We start from the raw sequence: 12,500 nt of genomic DNA on the forward strand, positions 1-12,500 counted from the left end.
CGTACTCTAAAATCCTCCTCTCCAACTGCTCCTGGTGATGTCACTCCCTCAGTGCTGTGAAACATTCCGCAATACACACTCATTATAAAATCACAGGAGGAGCAAGAAAAGACTTTAAAACTCACACTCTAATATCTCAAAAACAATAAAAGATAGAAAAAACATGTAAATTCAAGATTTGTAGGTCAAAGTCTCGTGACTCATTTAAAGTTCAAATGAAGTTTGTATCTAAAACTATGTGGAAGCAGTAAATGTTCAAAAAGGTGTGGGTTCGCTCACACTCTCCATTCAAATCAAGCTTTGACCAGGTCATGTGGGTTAAAAGTCTTTACTTTTCTAAAAATAGACTTGATGAAAATTAGGAAATTAATTTGTTTTACACACAAACTCATCAAGAGTTTTCAATTTACTAATTGAAATTAAAGTGAATGGGCCCAAAACTTGCATGATTTTGATGACACAGGTGTGAGCAAGACAGACATGTCTCACCTTACAGAAAATTCTCATCCTGTCAATCAATCTTTCAAAATAAAAGCACACCACACTTGTAATAAATATCCCTCATTTTTAAAAAGCAGAAATGATCTGATCCCGATGGGCCAGAGTGCGAGATCCCGACCGACGCTGCTTGCAGCTTTAATCTTTATTTCAGTTTTGATTAGCCGCCCAGCTAGCTGTGATCATGAGTTAATAGGAAGTAAACATTTGTTATATTTGTTTCTTTGATTTGGCTCCACACGCTGCCTCGTTCCTCACCTCACATTCACACCTCACGTCATTTTGTATTTGTTATCTGAGTTTGTAAATCTAATAATCAGCTAATAAACAATAATTAAAGTTAACTGTCTGATCACACTGATGTTATGTTGCTTCTGTTGGGTTCACTCTGACTTTTAACGCTTTTTGAAACCAAAAATCAGAAAAATATCAACAGGAATCAGTTTTTGATATCCAGCAAATCAATCAATCACAGCAGCACTCCTCCTCCTCCTCCTCCTCCTCCTCCTCATTTCTCCACCTCGCTGCCAAATCTCTCTTATCTCCTCTGGCAGCCTCGGCGCTGCCTTCCGCCTCACGGACAGATGAGATGAGATTAGATGACATTTAAATGGGATGTTTGTGCAAAGATGGTGGCCAATTTTTTAGCAGCGGAGGAGGAGATAAGTTCCTCATTAGAGCCCACGAGGGGGATGAAGGAGTGAGGGAGTGGGAGGGGGGAGGATGAGGGGGGGTTAACAAATTCACGAGCTGAAGGCTTTACCGTCGACAGCGTTCAAATCTGGCATGAATGTTATCTCTGCTGCGGTATTACACAGCCCGCTAACTGGCCGCCTGATTGGCCGGCTTCCCTTTGCTCCAAATTAAATCTAAACGACGGCCAAAAGAGAAAAAAGACAAATCTGGAATCTCCATCTGCAGAGGTTTTAATCCACAGGAAGCTTAAAACCCTCAGCTGGTTTACAGGACGGCTCGGCTCTTTCAAACTGTTGAACTTGCAGACGGAGGATCGACGCTGAATATTTAAATTCAAGAAGGAGGTTGAATTTGCATGTCTTTAAAGTTTATACTCTACTGTAGAAGTACAGCAGCAGAAAAATACAAACTTACATCCCTGAAGTAAAGTTTCTCCAAACCTCAACGACAGAAATTCTAATACAACAACGTAAAAATACTCCGTTACAAGTAAAAGTCCTGCATGAAAAACCCTCCTACAGTAAAAGTACATAAGTATTATGAGCTTGATGTAGTTAAAGTATTGCAGTAAAAGTACATAAGTATTATGAGTTTGATGTAGTTAGAAAGTAGCATCACATGGAAATAAAGTAAAGTACAAGTACCTCAAATACTATATCTAAGTACAGTACTTGAGTAAATGTACTTGTACTCCATAAATGAAAAGGTGTGTTTCTTCTTCACCTGTGTAAAAAACGGTTCGTAGATCTCCACCCCGGAGTCGGAGCCCTGCGTCAGCACCTCCCGTCCTCTCCTCCAGGTGTAGTGGACGGGTGGGTTTGAGTTGGCGACGCAGCGCAGGAACACCGTCCGCTCGAAGTAGAACTGCTCCTTCGTCTCGCCGACGCTCTGATGCACCGTGATCACCGGATCATCCAGGTCTGAGGAGGAAATAAAACGTTTTGATACAGCTGTGTGTCTCCGTGGTTTGACACCAATCAATCTTCATTTAAAAATGTACAGACACATTATAACCTGGTCCAGGTCTGAGTGCTGGACCCCTACAGTGAAGGGGTCTGGGGGCTCTGTTATACTGGCATGGTTTGGGTCACTGCTAATCAATACAAAGTAGTTGTGAGTGATCAGTTTTATCCTATGATGAAACATGTCTGTCCTGATGGGAGAGCTCTACAGTTTGTCTGTTTCCTCCTGCAGCATCTGAATTTACTATCTTTCATATTGTCAGTGGGTCAGTTTTCCTGTTGGGGGGGGGGGGGGGGTGAATTACTGTGAGCCTTTTAATTGGCTGGAAACACCAGCCAATTAAAAGCCGGCCAATCAGAGTCTGTGGCGTTAATGAGCCCACTTATGAGACCGGCATCGGCAGAGAAGCTAATAGCCGCTAATCCACTTCACACAGAGCTGCACACAAACACATCAACCGCCGGAGAGCTCCCATGATGCACTGCGAGGGAGGCGGCGGGTCAGGGGTGTGACAGCAAGTTGTCTTGTTTCCTGCTGGAGCTTCATGTTGTGTAAAAGCCTCAGTGCCCTGAAGGCAGCACTCAGCCGCGGTGCGTTCAGGTACCACAGACGGTACTTAAATCCCTGTAACCACAGTCAGAAACATCCTCCAGGACATTCTGGCAACAACACGCTCGCAGTTTGCAGCGATTGTTCTCTCCTGCTTTCTGTTTGATAATCTGAGGGAAACTTTTTCAGGCGAGACACACACGAGGGAAATAAAAAAAAACGCCACAGAGAACATTTCTTTACTGGGATTACTGGGATTTTTTAGACAGAAGCTGTAACAACATAAAGCAGAACAGAAGCCGACGTCTCCACGGACAGAAACAGTCCCTCACATGTTTCCTGCGACAGATCGTCTGCCAGCAGCGCTCCGAGGGAGACAATCAGACACCGTTCACAAACAGGAAGTGTTGAAGACATGTAGGTCAGGAGGTTTTATCAGTCCCTCCAGGAAATGCAATATTTGTGAGAGCTTACAGTTTTGCTAAATTACAACAACTTTTCCGCATGAAATGACAAAAATCAACAGACGTCTTGTGATTTGGACCCTTGCAGCATTCAGCAGGGATATAAATAGATTTTCTCTTTCATATAGAACTTTGAGCCCATAAAATAAAATTAGTCCTGAAATATAATTGTTTGCGATGTGCAGGATGCTTTTTATTACAGGAAGTGATTACATATCACTGGTGGGAGTTTTTTCTTTTGCTTGCAATGTTTCTCAACACAAAGAGCAAAAACAACATCGCAAACTGTTGAGAAAAGCTGCTGCTGTGTGTGTATGTGTGCGTGCGTGCGTGTGTGTGCATGCGTGTGTGTGTGTATGTGTGTCTGCGTGTGTATGTGTGTGTGTGTGTGTGTATGTGTGTGTGCGTGTGTGTGTGTATGTGTGCGTGCGTGTGTGTGCGTGCGTGTGAGTGTGCATGCGTGTGTGTGTGTGTATGTGTGTGCGTGTGCGTGCGTGTGTGTGTGTGCGTGTGTGTGTGTATGTGTGTGCGTGCGTGTGCGTGCGTGTGTGTGCGTGTGTGTATGTGTGTGTGCGTGCGCGTGCTTGTGTGCATGCGTGTGTGTGTGTGTGTGTGTGTGTGTGCGTGTGTGCATGCGTGTGTGCGTGTATGTGTACGTGTGTGTGTGTGTGCATGTGTGTGTTCGTGCGCTCACAGTAGACGTCGACTCGTATGGACCGGATGGCGGGGGACCCCAGTCCGTTCTCGGCCTTGCAGTAGTAGCGTCCTCCCTGGTGACGGCCGATGGCTTCGATCTTCAGAGTTTCGTTGTGCAGCCAGGAGTCGCCCTGACGGTCCAGGAATCCGCCCGCCGTTTTAGTCCAACGAATCTGCAAGAGGAGGAAGAGGAGGAGGAGGAGGAGGAGGAGGAGGAGGAGGGGGGGGGGGGGCGGGGTTAACGGCATACACGCCAAACACGTTACATACATTTCATCAGTAAAATCTATTGATTGTGAAAACACGGAGAGTAAAAACAAGCGTCACACAACCAAGACGACCTTCTGAAAATACCATAATTATCCCAAATATAAGATTCTGAATTTTTTTATTGAACATTTGGGGAAAAAGACATAAAGATGTACATAAAATAACAATATATAGCCTTGTGAAAAGGTTGCTCCTCCCCCGTTTCACCAGGCCATAGTTCCAAACATTATTAGGGATTTTGTGTTAAATCACTAATTTCAGTCCAACGTTTCTGTTACTCAAATAATTCAGTTGAGTAGTTTGTTATATTTAGTTGAAGAAGGGCTTCATTGGGTTTGTCAAACTGAGGTAAATGATGTTCTGTATGATAGCTGTGTGTGTGAGACCAGAGGAAACAGAGAAATCCTCCATCGGTGTTGTTCTCTATGTTTTGAAAGCTTAGTATCAGTCCCCCCCCCCCCTCCCCGTGGTCACCTGAGTAGATGGTACGTTCCAGTCAGGTGAGGCTGAGCAGGTTAAAGGTCAGTCGCTGGTCGATGGCGGCTGCTGTGAGGCTGCAGATTTTATTTGTTTGTTCTTTGCTTCAACTGAAATTTTTTTGTTGAATTTCCCAGAGTTCATTTCTGCCTGTTTCATTAGTATTTTTGTTAATAAGCATCAACTTTTTCTGTACGTATTCCTGCTGAGCTGCTTCATTAACATCCCTTTAAAATGTTCCAAACATCTTCTGCCCTTTATATGGAAACTACAAACCTAAAACTACAAGATAGAAGAACAGAACAAACATCAGCTGCATCATCAAAACTTAACAAAACTAAAACAAACAAACAAGACAAAACCAGTAAAGTAAAAACTTCATTCTCAAAAAGAAGGAACAAAAAGTAGCTTCCTGTTGTAGTTTAAGAATTATACTTAAAAACCACAGAACAACAAATATATACACATATTATCTTCTTATCATGTTTATAGTTCATCATGTTTCAAAATTCCTGGATAACACGACTCAATAAGAGACAAACGTGACAGTAAAATGTGTTTTTTCTGCTGTGGAGGAAATAAATTCATGACATCGTCTTTACGGCAGAAACACAACCAGGACTGAATCATCTGTCAAATACTGAAGAACTGCCAGAATACAAAAGTCTGTTTCCTTCCACCTGTTTTCATCTTGTGCATAAAAAAAAAAGAAACCTGAGAAAACGCTGGAAATTTGAGAAAAAAAGGAAAAACATTGCAAATAAGAGTTTCCTGTTGTCTGAGGTGTAACAGCAGCAAATGTAAACAGACATGAATCATGTGACTCAAACGTCACTGAAGAGCTGAAAACATCAGATCTGTGTGGAGCGATGATGAGGAGGCTGTAACCTTCCTCACAACTACAGACTGACAGTTTGTTTACATGACTTCATCAGAACACGCTGGTATCGACAGACGTTATAGATGATTATTGATATGATAGATGAGTTAATGGTGTTACAGATAATGTAGATTACAGATGTTTTAAAAGGTTATAAACATAAACATAAACATAAACATAAACATAAACATAAAGTGGAGTTCAGGTCGCAGTATGAGTCTGATTTTCTGAATAAACGGAGCGAACAGGAGTGTTTAGTTCAGATGAAACTGAATCGATGCCAAACTGTATCAGATTAACTCCACAGCGTGTGTGTGTGTGTGTGTGTGTGTGTGTGTGTGTGTGTGTGTGTGTGTGTGTGTGTGTGTGTGTGTGTGTGTGTGTGTGTGTGTGTGTGGTCCAGCCTCTCGGCCAGATTTGTCCTTGTTCAGCATCTGTTGGTCAGTTTTCCATCCGTCTCATCCACCTGCTCCGTCCGTTCCTCTCCTCCATCATCCCCCCATCTTCCATCTGTCCCCCTCCTCTCTGTCCTCTCATGTTTATAGATCGTTAAATGTTTATAGATCGTTACACGTTATAAATGTTTATAGATCGTTACACATGTTATAAATGTTTATAGATCGTTACACGTTATAAATGTTTAAAGATCGTTACACATGTTATAAATGTTTATAGATCATTACACATGTTATAAATGTTTATAGATCATTACACATGTTATAAATGTTTATAGATCATTACACATGTTATAAATGTTTAAAGATCGTTACACGTTATAAATGTTTATAGATTGTTACACATGTTATAAATGTTTATAGATCGTTACAGATGTTATAAATGTTTATAGATCGTTACACATGTTATAAATGTTTATAGATCGTTACACATGTTATAATTATAGATTGTTACAGATGTTATAAATGTTTATAGATCGTTACGGTTGTTATAATTATAGATTGTTACACATGTTATAATTATAGATTGTTACACATGTTATAAATGTTTATAGATTGTTACACATGTTATAATTATAGATTGTTACACATGTTATAAATGTTTACAGATCGTTACACGTGTTATAATTATAGATTGTTACACATGTTATAAATGTTTATAGATCGTTACACACGTTATAAATGTTTATAGATCGTTACACATGTTATAAATGTTTATAGATCGTTACACACGTTATAAATGTTTATAGATCGTTACACATGTTATAAATGTTTATAGATCATTACACATTATAATTATAGATTGTTACACACGTTATAAATGTTTATAGATTGTTACACATGTTATAATTATAGATTGTTACACATGTTATGAATGTTTATAGATTGTTACAGATGTTATAAATGTTTATAGATTGTTATGGTTGTTATAATTATAGATTGTTACAGATGTTATAAATGTTTATAGATTGTTACACATGTTATAATTATAGATTGTTACACATGTTATAATTATAGATTGTTACACATGTTATAAATGTTTATAGATTGTTACACATGTTATAATTATAGATTGTTACACATGTTATAAATGTTTATAGATTGTTACACATGTTATAAATGTTTACAGATCGTTACACGTGTTATGATTATAGATTGTTACACATGTTATAAATGTTTATAGATTGTTACACATGTTATAATTATAGATTGTTACACGTTATAAATGTTTACAGATCGTTACACGTGTTATAATTATAGATTGTTACACATGTTATAAATGTTTATGGATCGTTACACATGTTATAAATGTTTATAGATCGTTACACGTTATAAATGTTTATAGATCGTTACACGTGTTATAATTATAGATTGTTACACATGTTATAAATGTTTATAGATCGTTACACATGTTATAAATGTTTATAGATCGTTACACGTGTCATAATTATAGATTGTTACACATGTTATAAATGTTTATAGATCGTTACACATGTTATAAATGTTTATAGATCGTTACACGTGTTATAATTATAGATTGTTACACACGTTATAAATGTTTATAGATCGTTACACATGTTATAAATGTTTATAGATCGTTACACATGTTATAAATGTTTATAGATCGTTACACGTTATAATTATAGATTGTTACACATGTTATAAATGTTTATAGATCGTTACACATGTTATAAATGTTTATAGATCGTTACACGTTATAATTATAGATTGTTACACATGTTATAAATGTTTATAGATCGTTACACATGTTATAAATGTTTATAGATCGTTGCACATGTTATAAATGTTTATAGATCGTTACACGTTATAATTATAGATTGTTACACACGTTATAAATGTTTATAGATCGTTACACATGTTATAATTATAGATTGTTACACATGTTATAAATGTTTATAGATCGTTACACATGTTATAAATGTTTATAGATCGTTACACGTTATAATTATAGATTGTTACACATGTTATAAATGTTTATAGATCGTTACACATGTTATAAATGTTTATAGATCGTTGCACATGTTATAAATGTTTATAGATCGTTACACGTTATAATTATAGATTGTTACACACGTTATAAATGTTTATAGATCATTACACATGTTATAAATGTTTATAGATCGTTACACGTGTTATAATTATAGATTGTTACACATGTTATAAATGTTTATAGATCGTTACACATGTTATAAATGTTTAAAGATCGTTACACGTGTTATAATTATAGATTGTTACACATGTTATAAATGTTTATAGATCGTTACACATGTTATAAATGTTTATAGATCGTTACACATGTTATAATTATAGATTGTTACAGATGTTATAATTATAGATTGTTACACATGTTATAAATGTTTATAGATTGTTACACATGTTATAATTATAGATTGTTACAGATGTTATAAATGTTTATAGATCGTTACACATGTTATAATTATAGATTGTTACAGATGTTATAATTATAGATTGTTACACATGTTATAAATGTTTATAGATCGTTACACATGTTATAATTATAGATTGTTACAGATGTTATAATTATAGATTGTTACACATGTTATAAATGTTTATAGATCGTTACACGTGTTATAATTATAGATTGTTACACATGTTATAAATGTTTGTAGATCATTACACGTGTTATAATTATAGATTGTTACACATGTTATAAATGTTTATAGATCGTTACACATGTTATAAATGTTTATAGATCGTTACACGTGTTATAATTATAGATTGTTACACATGTTATAAATGTTTATAGATCGTTACACATGTTATAAATGTTTATAGATCGTTACACATGTTATAATTATAGATTGTTACAGATGTTATAATTATAGATTGTTACACGTTATAAATGTTTATAGATTGTTACACATGTTATAATTATAGATTGTTACAGATGTTATAATTATAGATTGTTACACATTATAAATGTTTATAGATCGTTACACATGTTATAAATGTTTATAGATCGTTACACATGTTATAAATGTTAATAGATCGTTACATATGTTATAAATGTTTATAGATTGTTACACGTGTTATAAATGTTTATAGATTGTTATAGATGTTATGGATGTTTATAGATCGTTACACATGTTATAAATGTTTATAGATCGTTACACGTGTTATAAATGTTTATAGATTGTTACAGATGTCACAGACGGTTACCAATTACAGATGTTATAGACAGTTTTAAATATCAAAGACAGTTGTAGACGTCTATAGATTGTTACAGATGTTATAATTAAAGATTGTTACAGATGTTATGAATGCTTGTAGATTGTTACAGATGTTATGAATGTTTATAGATTGTTACAGATGTTATGAATGCTTGTAGATTGTTACAGATGTTATGAATGTTTATAGATTGTTACAGATGTTATGAATGTTTATAGATTGTTACAGATGTTATGAATGCTTGTAGATTGTTACAGATGTTATGAAGGTTTATAGATTGTTACAGATGTTATGAATGTTTATAGATTGTTAAAGATGTTATGAATGTTTATAGATTGTTAAAGATGTTATGAATGTTTATAGATTGTTACAGATGTTATGAATGTTTATAGATTGTTAAAGATGTTATGAATGTTTATAGATTGTTACAGATGTTATGAATGTTTATAGATTGTTAAAGATGTTATGAATGTTTATAGATTGTTACAGATGTTATAAATGTTTATAGATTGTTACAGATGTTATGAATGTTTATAGATTGTTAAAGATGTTATGAATGTTTATAAATTGTTACACGTTTATAGATTGTTAAAGATGTTATGAATGTTTATAGATTGTTACAGATGTTATGAATGTTTATAGATTGTTAAAGATGTTATGAATGTTTATAAATTGTTACACATGTTTATAGATTGTTAAAGATGTTATGAATGTTTATAGATTGTTACAGATGTTATGAATGTTTATAGATTGTTAAAGATGTTATGAATGTTTATAGATTGTTACAGATGTTATGAATGTTTATAGATTGTTAAAGATGTTATGAATGTTTATAGATTGTTACAGATGTTATAAATGTTTATAGATTGTTACAGATGTTATGAATGTTTATAGATTGTTAAAGATGTTATGAATGTTTATAAATTGTTACACGTTTATAGATTGTTAAAGATGTTATGAATGTTTATAGATTGTTACAGATGTTATGAATGTTTATAGATTGTTAAAGATGTTATGAATGTTTATAAATTGTTACACATGTTTATAGATTGTTAAAGATATATAAATGTTTATAGAGTGCTACAGATGTTTATAGATTGTTACAGATGTTATGAATGTCTATAGATTGTTACAGATGTTATGAATGTTTATAGATTGTTACAGATGTTATGAATGTTTATAGATTGTTACAGATGTTATGAATGTTTATAGATTGTTACAGATGTTATGAATGTTTATAGATTGTTAAAGATGTTATAAATGTTTATAAATTGTTACAGGTATTCATAGATTGTTACAGATGTTATAGATTGTTACAGATGTTATGAATGTTTATAAATTGTTACAGATGTTTATAGATTGTTACAGATGTTATGAATGTTTATAGATTGTTACAGATGTTATAGATTGTTACAGATGTTATGAATGTTTATAAATTGTTACAGATGTTATAGATTGTTACAGATGTTTATAAATTGTTACAGATATTCATAGATTGTTACAGATGTTATAGATTGTTACAGATGTTATGAATGTTTATAAATTGTTACAGACGTTTATAGATTGTTACAGATGTTTATAGATTGTTACAGATGTTATAGAGGGTTTTTTTGCTGGTTGAGCCCCAGAACTTCTTTGTGTCTCCTCCACTTCTAAAATGAAACCTACCTCTCGCCTCCATCAGCAGGTTTTCTGATTCTCTCTCTGTCCCACCTGCCCCCCCCCCCCCCCCCCCCCCTTTCCCATGGTACAGTCCTCCCACATGTCCGTCGCCCCCCTGCCAGCTGGAGTAATGTGGACTTTTATATCAGACAGACTGTTCACTGCCTCAAACCAGCAAACTGACGATTAATCTGCTAAAAATACTCCACAGATCCTGAATCTGTGTAACTCTGCACAATATGTACTTACACAAAGCTCCTGTTACAACAACAACTACAACAGTGGTACCGACTGTGTGAGCGAGGGTTGTTCTGTGTGATGTTACTGTAGAGGTGTTACAGCCAACGTGACTCATACTCAGATCCATCTGGATAAAACTATGCGACTATAAATTACAATCTTTTCAGTTTGTGACACATTAAAACAAAGCAGTGACTTTGTTTATTTGTCTACTTGTTGCGATCAGTTCAGGCAAAGAGTGATTTATTTCAGAGCTCAGGAGGTGTGCTGGACAGAAAAAATATCCTCTATTCTTGTAGAGGGCAGCAGGAAGTTTAAAGCATTTATAATATGTTTTTTTAGTTTTTATGCTCCGAGTTGTTGGAATAGTCTGATGAGGATCTGAGAGCATCTCTATAAAGTTTTCAAGTTTATCTTTAAAGCTCCTGTAACATATTTCTATCCTCCACAGTCTGATGTGTCAGTGTGTGATGTGTTGGTGATGAACCTACAGAGAATCATCAGAGACTCTGCAGCTCCTCTCGGCTTTACGGAGCTTTATAGTGAGTTTCAGCTCATTGTTTATCTGTCCAGCTGCAACTTTACTGTTCTGCTTCACTCTCAGCGTCTCATAGCGTCGTTTTCAGAGAGAAGAAGCTGTAAAAAGCCGCTGAACACTACCTGCTAACAGTTAGCTGTAGACTAGCTGGTGAACATAGTGGAGCATTTAGCAGCTAAAGAGCCAGATATTTCCCTCAGGAGTTGGTGGAGAGCAAAAACAGAGCTAAAAGAGAGTGAATATTGGACTCACATTCACCAGGTGGACAGAAACACGACTCCTAATGGATGATAATGTTGCTCCATAACTGCTGGATGTGGAAATAAGTTCAACATATCAACTGATAGGGTGATGATGTGTCAGAGTTAATGTTCACATCATGGCATTATGGCAAAAGAATTTATAATGTTGCATTGTGGGTAGTGTAGTCACCAGTTCAGGACAAGGAAGAGGATGAAGCAGGATGAAGATCATGACACTGAACGCTGTAAACGCAGCGTCATTAATGACGTCTAAATGATCTTTGGCTGTCTGTCACATTCCACTGTAAATGTTTTACATTTATTTAATTTATTGTTGAAGATATGATACATGCACTTGTTTAAACTGTAAATCGATTAATCGTTCAGCTTCACGTAGAGACGGACGGACAGAAGAAGAGAGAGATGAAAGGTGTTGAAGAGGAAGACGAAGAAGAAGAAGAAAGAGGAAGAAAGAAAAATGCAGAGGAAGCTGAGCTCTGCAGTGACGCAGAGACCAGAGTGTGTTTTACAGTGTGTGTGTGTGTGTGTGTGTGTGTGTGTGTGTGTGTGTGTGTGTGTGTGTGTGTGTGTGTGTGCCAGCAGCTGATCTATTTATAGCTTCAACAGACTGACAGCAGAGAGACTAAAGACAGAGAAATA

The 12,500-nt window shown here is 35.6% G+C and overlaps 1 protein-coding gene across 1 annotated transcript in view; it reads right to left on the bottom strand.

Annotated features, from left to right (window-relative positions):
• Positions 1 to 12,500, bottom strand: part of mdga2a (MAM domain containing glycosylphosphatidylinositol anchor 2a) — a 131,138-nt gene that overhangs the window by 79,477 nt on the left and 39,161 nt on the right. The window contains exons 3-4 of the mRNA XM_044375625.1: positions 3,865 to 4,039; positions 1,918 to 2,114 (exon numbers count right to left, since the gene is read on the bottom strand). Coding sequence (XP_044231560.1) covers positions 1,918 to 2,114; positions 3,865 to 4,039 — 372 coding nt within the window. The remainder of the gene's footprint in view (positions 1 to 1,917; positions 2,115 to 3,864; positions 4,040 to 12,500) is intronic.

This window comes from Thunnus albacares, chromosome 15 (assembly GCF_914725855.1).
Source record: "Thunnus albacares chromosome 15, fThuAlb1.1, whole genome shotgun sequence".
Classification (NCBI taxonomy): Eukaryota; Metazoa; Chordata; class Actinopteri; order Scombriformes; family Scombridae; genus Thunnus; species Thunnus albacares.